We start from the raw sequence: 17,764 nt of genomic DNA, 5'->3' as shown, positions 1-17,764 counted from the left end.
GATTTTAGCAGCAGGGGTCAAGGTCCTCTCCTCTCATAACATATACTTTTGATCGATGTACAGTGTAGAAGCAAAACAGGTACACCACTTTGATTACTTATTTCTAAATAGTTTTTAATTTAACACATCTTTTTGATATGGTACCAGCGTATTGTGTAGCTTAAACTTGCCAATTTTGATTCATCTATAATTTTTCTGTCGACAACTTAGTTTAAGATGGAGTCCAAGAAACAGAGAGGGTCACATCTTCTACACACACAACTCTCAGCTAGATTTATTTGTCAAATCATTTCCTGCTACTGATTGACAAGAAGCTTAAGGAGTGTGGGGAGGACTTTAACAGGAAGGCTGGTAGTATTGGGCACAAAAAAATACGATGACAGGCGAATAAATCCTCATTGGTTTGAAAAAGGCCTGAAATCAACATATATGCGTACCTGAACGGCATGAAGAATGTAATTAAACCCTGACTCGACAAGAACTATTCATAAGGCAGCAAGATTCCTACCCTCAGACCCAACGCTTATTGGTCCAAAATTGTTCCAACAAAAACTTGGCAGAATTCTGGAAATGAGAAATGTCACATCAAATGTTCATCAACTGACATTTTGCCTCTCGACTACGCTGTGGGGTCAAGTTGCTACAGATGAAAAGGAGTGGAACAATATTTCCGAAGATTTTGGTATATTCTCGTCCAATGATTTTAATTTGATTCCCGACACTGTACAGTGTGCCAGTATACTTTTAATAATCCTTAAAATTCCGCACACGTTGTTATTGACTTGAAGCATGCCAAATCCTGATTGCGGGAATCGTTCATCATCTCAAAAATGTGTTAATATATTTTTTTGTAAATGCATTACAAAAGCAGCTGAATATATACTTATATTGTTTGCGATTCATCATACCTCTAAAAAAAAGTGTGTCATTTTTTAATTCACACCCAGTATATTGTATGAATCACATGAATGTCTTTGAACTGCGCTCATGTACAAATTCATAGAATATTTTATTTTCAGCTTCATCTCACAATAAAATATACTTAAAACTGATGAAGTAATCAAATATAAAATGATGATTAGTATAAAATATAAAATGTTGAACAATGATTCAAAATTGAAACATCATGCCTTTTACAATAATATGTTTATGTAAAATAAATGACCCACGAATATTTATGTATGTATGTACAAATTTACTATTATTATGTATTTTATTTTCTTCTTCCAGGAACGTGTAAGCAGGCTCTGAATGAGGATTGGGATCCTTGTGATGATATTACAGAAGACATCCCCCTTCAAACTTCAGTTAAAATGACTGGAGAAGATATAAGTTGTCCATTCAACGATTCCTACACCTTTTCATACGATGAGGGTAATGTTTTTCCGTGAATCTTTAACCACATAGTGATCTTCATTGACTCTCTAAAACCTTTCCTCTAAAAAGTGAAATTAATATTTAAAAAACCCAGAATGATAACTTCATTATAAGTGATATCTTGCTATTTACCACAAATACCCCAACAGTTGTAGGTTGTTGTGTATTGACGAAGGTTGAGGAGGTACAAACTATTAAATGAAGGAGTCAAGGACGACCGAGAGAATATCTTCTATTACTAAAGATTCTCACATTTTAACGAAAAAAAAATTGAGTTCCACGTTCAGAACATTATTATTAGGGTTCTAATCGTTGATATGATAAACTTAAATTAATGACTAATATTGTTTATAGCAAGATTCATTAAATATCTCAACCTCTCCTTCTCAAAATAAAGAAATAAAAACCCCCAAAATTACATATATCTGGTAAAAATTAGTATTTTTCTCCAGGATTATTCAGATTTCATCCCTATATTTCTCAAGGTTTCACAGCTACTGAGAAATACATAAAATTAATTATAAAAAATGATGGTATTTATCATATTATGCGCTGTTGTGTCAGTCCTTATTTATTCGGTCAAGTCAATTCCAGTCTTAGGACTGATCGTATCAGTCCTTAAGATATTCGGTCCTTACGACTGTCAGTATTAGAACTGAATAGAATTGAGTAACGTCATAAAGGACCAAAATCTATAAGTTTTTAGGACTGAACTTAACTGAGACTAAATTGAAGGGAACTGGAGTGTTCAGTCCGAAATTAAGACCGACACAACACTAATAACATGTCCACGTTTCCTTTATGAGTATTTCATCACCAAAATTCACCACAAATCTCAGATTTTGAACATAATTGAATTTAAAAGAATGAGCCAGTTGTTGATGTTGAAGTGAGGGTCTTGTGAAATTTCCGTGCCTTTGTTGTAGGAAAATATATTTTATTCTGTTAACTTTAGATGCTCATATCTCTGGAAATAATGAATTGATTGATCTCAAATTGTCATAATGTTCAAATCTATGTACAGTCAAATCCAGATACCAGATATAATAAAATTCACTAATAGTCAATGTGTTCTCTAATACAATTTTTTTTTTGCATAAAATACTTTGTATAAAAGAAAAATGAAGTTAAAAATCCGCATTAAGTCAACTTTTTCTTCCGTTTTTTGGTATCAACTTCATAGGAATGAGAATGAAAAATAAAATGATTTTTGCTTATTTATATGAATGGTGTATTCCTTATAAATTACCATTCTAGAGTGGGGTTGTAGTGTTTACTAGATGTGTAGAGCGTCAGTATAAAAACAATCTTGAACCAAAATCAAGAAATTGACCATGTTTTTTTTTCCCCAAAAAATAATTGTTTATTATAGATCATTCGTGCTTATTTCATTCAAACTTTAAAGGGATTTAAAGGTGTTTGAGAGAAAAAATAACTTCTTTTCAAATAGTTTTTCAATCAATACGGATACGGATTTGAACATTTTGGGACAGAGAGACAATTAATTATGTATAATTCATTATATGAATAGTTGGTTACAAGTTGAAGATTCATTTAAGATATAAAAAAATTAACAATTTTTACTAATGATGTCCATGGACAAAAAAAATAGTACCCAACGTGCCACCTATACAAAATGAAAATTAAATCATGATTTCACATTTTAACATAGGAAAGATTTAGGATCATTTATGAATCTATGGATTAAACTCCTTTAAATTTCAAAATCCCAAAATAACTTCCCTGGGATCTAACCGTAGGCCAATTTACTCAATTAAGTACATTATAATTCAAATAATATTAATGAATTATTAACAGCATAAAAACAACTGACAAATTAATATAAACAGTTGTTGATGTTTTGATCATTGTGCAATCTGATCCAACCTCAAACAATGTATCATTAGAAATTGTATTTTAATACAATTTTCACCTATTTTTGCCTGGAGCATTATTCTAATTAAATAAATTGCAATGTAATTTATTTTTAAATACTCATGAATGAGTGTATGTTCCCTAGATGTATACATTGTAATGCCCACAAATTGAAGTAACCCACGCATAACATGTTTTAACATTTATATACATCTCAAAAACTTTTTTATTTTTTATATTTTTAAATCCTCCATACCTATATTAATTTCAAATCTATGGATTTTTTTTAGATGGGTTATTTTGTGAGCTCCCACTATCACGATTGGACCAATGTATGGTGCCGTCCAAAGTTTTGTTCAAATTTACGCAGTGCTCAAATGATCTCAGCTCTGGCAAAGAAGGTAACTTTTCCTCATAATTTGATTTAAATGTATGACTTGAAACTGTTTTTGTATTTTGAAATATTTACATAAATATATTAAACCATTTGGAAATTAGTTTTGACGAATCAAAGTCAGGATTTTAGTGGATCCTTCTAACATGTCATTTATTGTAACTCGCTATCTTTCCTCCTTCAAAAAGTAACAGAAAAAGTCCCAGAATCAGTGATTTTTAACTATCCAATTCTTCCAAACAATGGAATTATTATTTATTCAAAAATGGTTGGTAATTGTTCACAAGTTAACAAGACTTTGTTCAATCAATTCCATTACCATAACAGTATTCGAAAGCTGATAACCAAGTAGAATGTATATTTTTATGTTAGTGAGATAAACTTTGTTAAGTTTACACGTCGTTATTTTTATTGTATTTTGCAATCTTTTCTCACTCAAAAAGATAGAGAGAAAAAAGATCCAAAATAAATTGGTAGCTAGGAAATGATTTCCATCTAGGATGTATTATTTTACTGTAGTTGGTAAATGTTGAAAAAAATAACCGTTTTGAGATTAGAAAAAAAGAAACGGTTGGTGCAATCGTTATTATTTTTTTCATTCTTTAATGGATCGTTGTAGTGTTTACATATCTCCCTGAATGGTGAATTTCCTTATACATTTGGTGTATTTTTTAAAATGCATAATGAAAATAATTTATGATATCTTTAAATTTAATTTTACAATACATTCCCTGCACTCATGCAATTTTAAATGTTGAAGGTTCTCCTCTCTATGCAGGGGCTTCTAGAGGATTATATATAAATATATTTTTGTTGGCTTGATTTTTGCATTATTTTTTTTTGAAAAATAAATAAAAGAAAATTTAATTTTTTTGAAAATAAATTCACAAAAGTTTAAACTTTTTTGGAAAAAAAAAGAAAAGCCATAGATTTTTAAAGAAAATTAATTATTTAGAAAAAAAAACTTGAAAAATTAATTTTTCTCGAAAAAAAATTAAATAATTAAACTTTAAATGTTAAATATTTTTAGAAAAACAATTCAAATATTTTTTTTTTTTTAAACTTCTAAAATCCAGAACTTTTCACAAAAAAGTTAAATTTAAAAGAAAATAGATTTCAAAAATCCTTGGTTATTCACAAAAAAATAATTTTTTTTGAAAAAAAAACCAAAAAACCATAGATTTTCACAGAAAATTCATTATTATGGGAAAAAACTTGAAAATTAATTTTTTTGGAAAAAATTTCAAAAATTAACCCTCAAATATTAAATTATTTTGTCAAAAATTCAAATTTTAAAGCTCTTTTAAAAAAAGTTTATAAAAGCCACAGTTTTTCACAAAAAATTATATTTTTTAGAAACAAATTTCAAAAATTCTTAGTTATTCACAAAAAAAAAAAATTCAAGTTTTAAGTAAAAAGGAAAAATTCCTTTGGGAAAGGGAACCCCTACAGCCCACTCCCTCTGGGCTCTCCTGCTAAAGAAGTGATTCATTTTCTCCCCCACCCCCACCCCCACCAAAAAATTCATATGGGAGACAGCTGTTGTTGAAATGGGTCTCCATTCAGTAATACCGTACGTGTTGTTCCCTCCTTCTCCTCGTGCCCAAAATTTCCGACCATATACTTCAACGGCCATCACTTTTTATACAGCTGACAACCACAAAATCTATTGTAAATATTGATGTTAATCATGTAATTGCCAGGAATATAAGTATGAAAATGTTTCTTTATAAAATAAACTAGGAATAATGTTGTCTGGGCTATTTCAGAGGTATTGATGAAAAAAGACTGGAACAGACGTAATTTATACTATTTGCATTTACATACAAGGAGAGGGGAAATCCGACACTTGATATGATTTGCGTGGTTGCTTGCGAAAATGCAAAGGAAAAGAATCATATGAAATTACAATAAAGCTTTGCAAAAAAAAAATAGAGAACAAAATAAGTCAATACGATAGAGTTTTGATTTAGTCCCTAAATGGATCTTCTAAAATAACATATATTTGTAGGCAGACAAAAAAAAGTAAAAAAGTAAAATATTGATTAAGAAGGTTGAAATAAGGAAAAAAAGTCGAGTGAGTCTCAACTCAAATAAGGAGCCACAGCGCAATTATTAGGTGCTATTGACCTTTTAGAAATACCAAATGAATTTGTTGATAAAGAATGAGGACCCAAAACGTGCAGCAGCATGAATAATTTGGGATTGGGTTGATTTTTAAGAAATCAAGAAATGACAACTCAAAAACAGGTTGTGATAATTTTAAATACGATATTTTTAAATCATTATGTCCTCAATTGCAAGCAATAACAGAGCAATATATAGAGCAATTCGGAGCTTATTTAAATTTGAAAAAGAAGTGTAACAGACATTTTTCTCCCACACGCCTTAAACTGTAAATTCCAGAGGTAAGGGACAGAGGAGGGCCGCATGGAGGCAACCCGGAACTCAAATATTATTGCTGCACTAGGTTAATAGAAATACAAGGATATACCATAACGCGTATACGACATATATTTGACTTCCACCCCACTTTTAATACTGACGTCATAGTAAATGAGTGGTTGCGTGTTTTCTGCAAATCTGTTTTCCCTAGTAGTCTGTACAATTCATTAAATTGGAAATTCTAGCAATAGTGACGTCATAGACTATGAGGGATTGCGTGTTTTGTCAAAATCTGCCTGTTTTGCCCAGAAGTCGGTACAATACATCAGATTGAAAATTATAGCAAGCCCGATTACATGATGGTCCAACCCAAGGTTATTAGAAATACAAGGTTATACCATTATATAATCAGGCTTGCTAGAATTTCCAATCTGATGTATTGTATTATGAACTATGGATATGACTTTTTTATCTTTAAAAAAAACGTCATCAAGACATATATTTCTTCTTTTTTTTTAAAGATCGTCAAGGAATGTGCCTATATATTGTCTATGTTAGATTTATTCCAATCCATGTATTAATTTCCAATGGTTAAATAATTAAAAACTTTAAAAATCTTGGGGAATATTGTTAAGTAGATATTATTTTTTTAAATTCGATTTTAAGCTGTATCTATAATAACCCGCTACTTTGCCCAATTCCAAATTAATTTAAAACTACCTAAAATCGAATGATTGAATCGACTCATCAATGTATCAACCATGTTCTAAAATTAAAAAAACCATTTCATATGTATCAGTTACACCTAGATGTGTCGAGAACGATCTAAAAGATTTCCAGGGCTTAATTTCTAGTACTAAGAATCGTGCTTTTAGACTACTTTGTTTTAGCTATAATTCTGAGCATTTTAGCCATAATTCTTATGTTATCCTTAGACTCTCATTGAATTAAGTTGTAGTCTTATTGTTTTAAGTTATACTCGTCTGAACGATTTTGACGTAGTATTTATTTTTGATTAATGTGTATGATTGCAAGTAGTATGCTGTAGAATTTTACTAGTAGCAGAGTTTGAATTATACATTTTTAGTGTTTCTACTTCTTGCTTTTTACAGAGAGTCTACTTATTTATCAAGTGGTAAATCAAAAGAGAGGCGATCCAGGTAACTTAAATTCATCTTCATACCATGTTTAAAGAAGTTATATTTATGTTTTTTTGTTTGTTTTTTCATATAATTTATACAAAAATCACTTAATTAAATGTATATGCATAATGTACCATATACAAGGCCTCAATCAAGGTATTCAATTTGAGCATAGAAAACTCATCTCTACAAATTTGTTTTATTCATTAATTATTTACTCTTTTCTTTCATTTTGACTCTCTGAAAAAAGTTTTCAAGGGATGATTAATTAATTATTGTATGCCGGATATTAGGATTTGAGGCCCTGATTAACGACTCATGATCCCTTTACATATCACATTAGTATAATCCTTTAGTCAAGCAAATAAAGAAAAAAGTCACAATCCCTGCCTTGTACTGCGGACCACACTTTGCATGAACCCCTTGTATACATTGTAGATCTGGATGTTCTCTCCTCCTTCTCCGTGTAATCCAAATATATGTTTGCACATAATATGAAGCCCTGTCTGTCTTTCAATAATTCATTTAGCATTTTACACGAGTGCAAATCATGCACTCATGTAACAGTATTGATGTAATTAATTAATGAGACACCAATCCTTTTTCTTTTAAGTATTCACACTCACATGTAAAGGATTTTGGCACTCTAACTCCGGATCTTCCACAAATTACATCATTGGAACCCTTAATGGTCCTTACACAACCCCTTCCCTCCTGGATCAAATTCGATGCTTTACCTATCACCCATATAAAGGAGACCGGCGACAAGTACGCTCTTATTTCGACGATGGAGACCCTGAGGAAATAAGTCCAGTCAATTACGAACAAGAGGATGAGATCCATGGTTTCAAGGTGATGCAATCCAGGGATTCTACATGTATGGATCTTATGGAAGGTCAAGTAGGGGTTCAAAAGTCCATGGTTCTTACTCCAGCTCCAAAGGTTCCCAATTTGATGAGGGATCCGGATGAAGACCCCTGTATCTTTCCCTATTGGGCCTCCTCTCTTGGGGAAGTCTATAATCTTCAATACACCTATAAATATGAATTTACGGACGATGGAAGGAAGATTTGGGCCTCCAATTATTCGTATCATACACAAACGTCGCATTTATTATCCGTCATGGAGTGTCATACTATCATTGAAGAGGATGAAGAAATTATCAAATTGATATCTAAAGTCACAGCTGAATGGTAATTATATAAAACACTTGGTCATTAATTAATTCATTTTCTAAGGAAATAGACAGAGACCAAATATTAATTCCTAGGGTTTTTAATTTATATTAAGAAATTGTTAAATTCTAAGGAAAAGAAATGTTAACGTAAAGAATCCTACTGTCGTTGATGAAACTTATTTATGACTGAACAACGACTCAATATTCCTTACTATCAAGGATAAAGCTTTGATCATTTGAAATATAAAATAACTGATTTTTCGATTTAAAAATATTGATGAACACAAATATTATCTGTAACCTCAATTTTAGAGGGAAATATTATTTTTATATTACAAATATTAGTCAAGAAAAAAAAAATGAGTCTACATATTTCATCCTTGATATAAAGTTATTAATATACACTCTTAAAACGATCATTTAAACATTTTTTTCTCTGTCTTGAAATTATAGTTGCATCGGTCCTTATTCAGGACTTAAGACTGGAGTCCCGTCCATTTCAGTCCTGTATATCAGTCCTAAAACTTATAAAGTTTGATCCTTGATTACGTCACTCAACTTTATGATTATATGTAACTATTACTGACAGTCCCAGGGTCTTAAGAACCGCTCCTAAGACTGGGCTGGACTAGACCGAGTAAATAAGGACTGGCAACCCCATACTTGAAAGACTTCCCTATTATTTTTTTGACCATAGGTTGTTGATATTACGTAATTTAAATTACAACCTAAAGCCAAAAAAATACAACTATTTAACTAACCAAACTTAATGGTGCATCAAATATGCAAATTATAAGCTGCATATACCTACATAATATAATGTTGTCCCCGAATATATGCTGACCATTTATCCATAAATACATACGAATCTACCAATGTAGTGAGTGAAATTTGAAATTTTCTTTATTTTTCTCCAGTGTGTCCAGCTTCAAATGTCTCAAACTCTATCGACGAAGTGATCATATTGTGGAACTTCAAGAAGGTGTTTCCAGTAAATTTGAAACTGATGCGTGTTCCCTCTTAAACTTTGAGGATGAGAAGATGTCCTTTCGAACCCTTATACGTAAGTTAACCTTCTTATATTTTATAACGTAATGACTCACAAAAATTATCTTCCTTTTTAGGAGACGAAGCGCCCATCAGTCCCTGCATCGCTGACGGATTCCATAATGTCACAGAACTAAATTGGGGTCGAATGACAAATCCTTGTGGACGTGTTCACGGATTCAAAGAGGTGAACGTCAAATGTAAGGGCTTGGAAGTCATTGAGTTTATTCAAGAGTGTGAAGGAATATTTAAGGATTCGGGTAAATTTCGGAGCGTTATTATAAATGTTATAAAATAATCCTTATTCGTGTTTCGTATCACAGTTCATCACTGCCTAGGAGGATGGGAGTCAGAAATCCCTTTCAAAAAGCTTCCCCAAAACCAACCTGCCCTCGATAATAGATTAACTTTCTCCACCTTCAACTCAATCCCCTACTACAATGAATATTCCGATTCTTCAGAAGAAGTGAGCTACTGAATAATATATAATAATGCTGAAAATTGACATGATAAAAGTAGGCTTGTTGGCGGTTATAATTAGGGGCCTTATAGCCGACTTATTAATAAAAAAATTATACTATAGTTTTAAATGAGCGTTATGGTTAGTAATGAACAAAAATATTCTCTAACTTTATAATTCATAAAATATTTGACGAATGATTTTAAATATTATATTTTACAAACGTCTTAAATGTTCAACCAATGAGTAAAGTAAATCCATTGATTAAAATTATCGTTCAAGAATAATGATCCTTTCTAATTTGTACTCGCATAAAAAAATGCCAGACTGTAAACTCAACCCAAAACTACTTGATAAATAGTTTCGTAGAAAATTATCAGTAATGATGGGCATTTTGTAGAGTGCAATGAGAAAGTTGGAGTCAGACAGCAATGTGTACTTTTTAATTAATTAATAAATATTGAAATGTATCATCTTTGTTGAAGTTTCCTTTCTGTTATATAATTTTGGAGGAAGATAATCTGATATAAGCCCATATATAGCCTATAAACATGTCAAAAATAACTCAGGTTCTGGGGGGTTTACAATTTTTATAACTGCCTCTGAGGTGTCTTTATCAAAGGACATGACATTCAGCACTAATATATAGGCACATATAGGATATATATCTCTCTCTCAATTTTCAATGTTTATAGGAGGAGATCCCTGAAAACGTCACTTATGGATTCATGATTGCTAGGCCAGCAAAGGATCCTGAAACCTCCACATTTCAACCTCATCGCGTCTGCTTTATTTACTTCTTCTACAATCAATCCTACTCTTGGACAGTGGATACTTCAGGTTGTCTAAGGAACATTCGTCCTGGATCTGAAGGGAAATATCGTTTCAATTCCACGAAGCTTGGTGAGTTCTATTTCTTTATGTCTGAAACTTTATGAAATTGTGACATAGTTAGGGACTTGAAGCTCGAATAGGACTTAAGTCCACATGTTAAAGACTTGTGACTAGACGACTTGGACTCAATTGCTATTTTATACTAGAATCATTATAATTTAATTTCCAAAAAAGTAATGTATTTTGAAATTAATAGCTTTACGTATTATTGATTCTGGTTTTTCTGGTTTTTTTTTTAAAATATACTTATCTAGTTTTTTAAAGAAAATGTTTTGGTTTTGTGTCTGTTTTAAGATACATTTTCAATTTATGTCGATCTTTTACATTTTGTATGCAATTTGTCCTTCATAAAACTGGGCATTTCATGAATTTATAAAAAATTCTACGGACATTATATAAAAAGAGGATATGTCCACAGAAAATGAAGATGGTTGGTCACTCCAATTTTATACTGAACACAAGAAAGGGCTTAAGAGAATGGATTCCTTATTGAAGGTAATAATTAGTGTTGGGTTTCGGTATACCAAATCCTAGACCGATCTGAGACTGTTATATTATAACAAAAAAGCTCGGTCTGGACCGGTCTCATAAAAATAATCGGTCCTACGGAAAATTTCGATCTAGACCGATTTTACAGATAAATTGTTTATAACATGACATCATATGTTTTTTCAAGTACAATGACGTTGTACGAAGTTTAAATTGAGATAGATTGGATTAATTTTGATCCCACCGTCTCTTATATATATATATATATTACAGTATTTTTTCTAGAACTGATCGTGTACTTTTGAGATTTTTTTGGAAAAAAATAAATGACAGTTGATCTAGAAAAAAAAGGTCTCACATAATATATTGAGACCGAAAAAAATAGGTCCATAAAGTGAGACCGAATCAAAATCGGTCTAAGGTCTGAGACTGCGGTCTGGAACGAAAAATCGGTCCAAATTCGTCTAGAAAAAATCACTTAAGACCGAACCGAAGAAAAATTCGTTGCTGGACCGAGTCTCAACACTAGTAATTATGTAATTAAAATGAGCTCAAATGAAATAAATCTGAAGGCTCAAACGGGACTCGAAGGAAATAGTCAAGTACTTGACTTGGACTCTTAAACAATGACTTGAACCCCAACTTTGACTTGAAGCAAAGACTTATACTTGACTAGGACTTTTAAGCAATAACTTGAGACTCGACTTAGTCTTGAAATGAAGCAAATACTTGTATACGGAATTTAAGACTTATTCCCCACCTCTGAATTTTTGAAAAAAATTTATTTTCTATTTATTTTATTTCAGAGTCCTGTGATGGGTATTCTACTCTCTTATTGTCAAACAATTTGATTTTAATTACATGGCTTTCCATTTCAATACTCCTATTCTTCCACGAATTTTAATTCCTATTTAATCTTCTTTTTTTATTTATTTTTTATTACCTTGTATGAGTAATATTTAATGAAGGAACAGACAAGCGAGAGACCAAGGAAGGATATGATACCTTCCATAATTCATTTATTGAAACTCCTTATTTACAAAGATACATGTCATAATATGTAATATATAACAAATTTTATTGTATCGTTATGTGATAATATTATATTTTAAATGTTAAATCATTGTTAAAAGCTGTAAAGTTTAACGAAAGAACAGAATAATTATATAATTTCCTCCACCATTAGAAAAGAAAAAAGTCACGGAACCTCTTTGTTTGTAAACATTCACTTCCTTTCAAAATAAGAATATTTAACTACTTCTCTAAAGATTTTACTTTTTCGTTTATCCCTCATATATTTTTTCTAACTATCAATCAATCAATTATTACAATTCCGTGTAGAATGGCTACAATACACAACTATGTTCCTTGTCATTCAAGGACTCTTGTTTGTTACCTTTGTTAATTACTTTTAATAAATCTTTTTAAAGGTATTATTTTTTGTAAGATTGGCTTTCAAGGTTACCATTACCAATATATTACTACATAAATAAATACTCCTCTCTTTGCTAACTACCTTTGAATAAGTATTTTATCATATATAAATATACATATTATATAAAATCATATTTATTACTAGTTATTAATATTTATTAAATATATAATAAGCCTGATGGATTTTGTTGTTAATAAGATCATTATAAAATATAATTATATATTCATCATTCCTATTAATACAATATCTTGTTTTATTCATTTATTATTTAACCCAGGGGTTACCAAATTATGGCCCGTGGGCCAGATATGGCCAGCGACGTAAGTTCATCCGGCCTGCCGAAGGTACTTGAATTTGCTTCATAAAACGTATGGAACACAGAACTTTATGGTAAAATATAAATTTGATAATCATGTTTCAAATACTAAATGACCTTAACTGTACTGTTTTTTTAGTATAATGAGTGGCCCACGAAACTTTTTCTTTTTGATATTCCGGAAAAAAAATGGATGAATATTGTCCAATATTTTTTTTTATTTAAAAGCCTTAACATTACGGTTAATAATGGAACACCACTTTATTCATATGGCCGCCATCGCTGGCCTTACAGTAGCCTATTCTGTCCACCCAATTTTTCAATACATTTTCGATTGTGTGAGCTTCAATACCTGCAATGGCTACTCCAATTTCGTGTTTCAAATCGTCAATCGTCTCTGGATGGTTGGCGTAACATTTATCCTTGACGGTTCTCCACAAAAAATAGTCCAACGGAGTCAAATCGCAGCCTCACAAGGCTCTTTCCCTCCACATTTTTGATAGCTCTCTGGAAAGTCAGCTGGGAAACTCAGAGATATCTTGCATGGGCCTCCTGTACTTGCGGGGATTAGCCTGGGCTGTTTTCTTTAACTCCTACGGTTACGGTGTAGCCTTTTTGACAGAACCTCTCTTCCTCTCAACCGTTCTGGACTTTGTGATGGTGTAGACGGTGGTTCTGGTGATGCTCGACTTGTACATAAGTTAGAGAACTCAAGTTTGTTCTGTTCTGCAACTAATTGCTTGAATATATCGAAATATGAATTAATTTCAATCACTCAACCTTCATTACTTATCGAATTAGTGAGTTTTCAATGTACCACCCTGTATAAAAAGAAAGTTATGTTGAAGCACCTTATATAGTTAATGGGAATGAAGACTTCCCCTACTTGACATTTATACACTTGAGTAAGGCCGATTTTAGGGGCAATTGCTATAGGTCTCACTCTTGACGGGGGCCCCCGCTTGGGTATTTGTATTGAATTTGAAAATAGACACTGAGTAGAATTTTGAGTAGTTCTCATTTACTTGTACGATTCACAAATGATCTATTCTAAATGAACAACTTGGATAAATGTAAATATTATTTCAAAAATTATCTTTGACCAAGAAAAGATTTTGGGATAGCTAAACCAGATGAATGAAATTAATTACAGAAATCCACAAAATAATACTTTACAAAAATATTTTAGATTGCATACTTATTATTAGTACTTGACAAGCGAGTCACAACCCTGTAATTACTTTTTTTGTATCAAATTTGGCTTTGAGAATTATATATATATATATTTTTACCCTTTTTGTTTTGAGTCAACTTTTAAAATAAATAAATGTAAAAGTTAGTTTATTTTTTCCAAAATTTGATGTTTATGATAGATATATACATATATTTGATATGTAACCAATTAATTCTGAGAAAATTGAGTCTAAATTTAAAATATCATATGATGAAACGACGTAATTCAATGGACAACTTGCATGGGAGAAATTAATTATTCGATTGATTTCATTGAGCGTAGATTCGTGCCCGGGCGTTCCTAGAGAAGGAAATATACTTAATGTATATGGACTTTAAGGACAATTCTCAGGTCAAAGGGAGTCATTGTAATACTAAATCAGTGGATATCCATTTGACCAATTAAATGAACATTAAAAAAAACAAAAAACTATCGTATTTTTAGGGTTTTGTTAAAAAAGAATAGCGCCATGGTTTTTAACTGTTTTTATGCCAGATTAATTTTTTTGAAGCGTGAATTTTGATGATTTTTTGAAATTAAGTACTAAAAAAATTTTTAATTCCCTGATTATAAATTATACATAATTTATAAAAAAGAAAAAAATATGACCAAATATAAATAGGTAAACAATTGAGTTTGATATATTATTACCTTTATGGATCCATTAATCATTATTTCTACAATAAAATTAAGCACAACTCAATATAGATGTGTGTTCTAAACACTTTAAAACCAAATACTCTTTTGTAAATTATGCTTCAATGAAATTCTTTTTGGGATAAACTCAATTGAAATCCCAAGGGGTAATTCTCTTTTTATCCAAAACCTTTCCAATATGGGGTTTTTTTACCTTGTAATTGTATTTTTTTAGAATTTGATGATTGTAAATCAGCAAATTATTCTTGTCGTTTTGTTTTTTTCTTATTTAAAAGTTTGGTGAAGCCTTCGAAAAGACTTAAAAATACTAATGTAAAATTCAAATCAAAAATTCTCTAAAAACAAATCAAGTAATAAAAAATTAACTAGAAAGTAATGTTCAGCTCAACATATTCGATTATAACACATGGGCTGAAATGGCCCGTGCTTCATATATACCGGGTGGGGCAAAAAAATAGTCATACTTCGTTTTTGCCAAGGTTAGTTGAAAGACAAAGTTATACCATAGCGCGTGTACGACTGATGTTTGACTACTATCACGCTTTTAATATTGACGTCATAGTAGATGAGTGGTTGCGTGTTTTGTCAAAATCGTTTTTTCTTGCCCAGCAGTTGGTACGATACATTAAATTGAAAATTCTACCAATAATGACGTCATAAACTATGAGTGATTGCTTGTTTTGTCAAAATCTGCTTGTCTTGCCGAGCAGTTCGTACATCAGATTGAAAATTCTAGCAAGCCTGACTACATGATGGTCTAACCTTGTATTTCTGTTAATCTTGTTTTTTGCTACATAAATCAAGGTTTTTGTGAATGTGGTAAAAGTTTTCCGGTCAAATACTAAAAATAAACAACCAAAAAAAATCTCCCTAAGTGTCATAGAAGCCGAGAAAATGCCATATCACGTCACCATCGAATTTCTGTACGCACACTTTTGTACACTGGAAAGAAACCAAGGAGGATTGCAAAGCAGTTGGGAATCTCCAACAAGAACCAGTATATGAATATGGTGTTCCAGCAGGATGGTGCGCCTATACACGTTCAAAATGGCCCAGAAGTGGTTGGAGGACAACTTGCCTTTCTGGCCAAAGAAAATGTGCCCCCTTACTCACCATAAACCAACCCATTGGACTTCAATTTTTGGGTGCATGTTCAGTCCAAGGCCTGCACCGTCCGTCACCTAAATATCAACAAACTCCAGGACACTGTCAGCCAGAACTGGTATACCATGTCTGAGGACTACATATGCAATGGATGCAAGACCTTTTGTGGCCGGCTGAAAGCCAGCAGTGCGGCCAAAGGAGCTACATCAATGATTAGAATAGTCAAGACATCATATTAGTTATTTTTATTCTATTGACCTACCCTATTACAGCTGGTTGCTGAAAGACATTTTGATAAAGTTCTAGATGGAAAGTGTAAAGGGGTTATTCCACACCTGGTAGATGGCGCTATTTTTTTTTTTTTTTTTTTATTCCCTTCATTTTGAGTTAGTACTAATCTTTTAAAGATAGCTGCCAATATCTCTTGGCAATCTGTTCTTTGTGAGTTATGGTGCTAAATCTGTCGCTATTTTTGTTATTTTCATAACATTGAATCAAAAACAATTTTGTGTTTTAAATTTACACTGATTCTTGATGAGAAACTATTCATGCTGAACAATGGCTTAAAAAGTGTTATGGGGAATCTGTTCCATAAAACAGATAAGAATAATAATTTAAACAAAGCCAATTTTGAATGGAAAAACTTTGATCAACTTTGAACTTTTCATCCCATGTTTTAATTAAATATGAAATGTAATTTTTTTTTCTTATTGACTTGTGCTATTAACTTTTTTTTTTTTTTTAAAGAATAACAAATAAACAGTTTCAATCTAATGATTTTATCTTTACTCAATCACAGTCAGTCGTTTGATGAGACGAAAAGAGACTTTACTTAAAATCTTCCATCGGGAAATTTGACATAACCTGAAGAAGAAACTCTCCTATACGGATGAAAAAAATATCAAAGCAATATATTTTTCTAAATACAAATATTATAAGTACTAGTGGGGTATTTCCATATAAAAATATATTCATACTGGGCAAATATTCCCTATCTGAAATATATTCTTAATACACCCCCCTGGCCTTCATTTTTAAAAATTAATATTTGGTCACGGTATGACCATAAGCGATATTGATGATTTTTAGTGAGCCTGGTTTTTCTATATAAAACAAGAAAGTGTGTGAAATATTAGGGTTCTGTCACTCATCTGGGCCGTTCTAGGCCCGCTCAAAGTTGGGTGTTCTTTAGAAGGCCATAATTCTGCTTGCAGTTGCTTGATTTTAACAAAAATTACGTCAAAAGATGCACAAAAACACAAACTATAATTTATATGCAATCATAATCCTATTTTAATCAAAAATAAAAGGTTGGGGATCTGGTGCGGCCTTAAAAATGACGCCCCCTACAAAGTAGCATAATCGATTTTGTTTTAATTTAGGTAAAACATGTCTTAATATATGTTTTCAAACATAGCCAAAATTCAGAGTGGGATCTTAATGGAATCACTTCCAATGAGAGCATTAACTAGAGTAGGCAGATCCGCCTTTATAGTATATTAGTATTATTCTTCTATATTTAAACTATTATTTTATATAATATATATTTTTTCTATTGATTAATAAAATAAAGTAGGATTATTATTTAGATAAGTATAATAGTAAATTGCACTTGACGTGGAATGACCCACCAACTAACGAAGTGGAGTTCTTAAAAAATGAAAAAAAGCTGTGATTTTTATTTTCGTTTTCCTTATTATTGTTTTTTCATTCATTCATGTCAGTTATGAGTAATTATATTCAGTTAGAATGTTTGTTTGTCAGAATTGTAAATTAAA

At 31.4% G+C, this 17,764-nt stretch overlaps 1 protein-coding gene across 2 annotated transcripts in view; it reads left to right on the top strand.

Annotated features, from left to right (window-relative positions):
* Positions 1-12,752, top strand: part of LOC121114617 (uncharacterized) — a 48,417-nt gene extending 35,665 nt beyond the window's left edge. The window contains exons 4-12 of one of the 2 annotated variants that reach the window (XM_040708641.2): positions 1,231-1,374; positions 3,543-3,653; positions 7,144-7,191; positions 7,787-8,366; positions 9,268-9,413; positions 9,475-9,657; positions 9,721-9,863; positions 10,553-10,760; positions 12,047-12,752. In XM_040708641.2, the coding sequence (XP_040564575.1) occupies positions 1,231-1,374; positions 3,543-3,653; positions 7,144-7,191; positions 7,787-8,366; positions 9,268-9,413; positions 9,475-9,657; positions 9,721-9,863; positions 10,553-10,760; positions 12,047-12,144 (1,661 nt within the window). In that variant the 3' untranslated portion in view covers positions 12,145-12,752. The remainder of the gene's footprint in view (positions 1-1,230; positions 1,375-3,542; positions 3,654-7,143; positions 7,192-7,786; positions 8,367-9,267; positions 9,414-9,474; positions 9,658-9,720; positions 9,864-10,552; positions 10,761-12,046) is intronic. The other variant, XM_040708642.2, reaches the window with a different exon arrangement.
* Positions 12,753-17,764: the final 5,012 nt, after the last annotated feature.

Source organism: Lepeophtheirus salmonis, chromosome 3 (assembly GCF_016086655.4).
Source record: "Lepeophtheirus salmonis chromosome 3, UVic_Lsal_1.4, whole genome shotgun sequence".
Taxonomy (NCBI): domain Eukaryota; kingdom Metazoa; phylum Arthropoda; class Copepoda; order Siphonostomatoida; family Caligidae; genus Lepeophtheirus; species Lepeophtheirus salmonis.
Note: the sequence above shows the minus strand (reverse complement) of the source record. Positions and strands in the feature narration are given on the sequence as shown.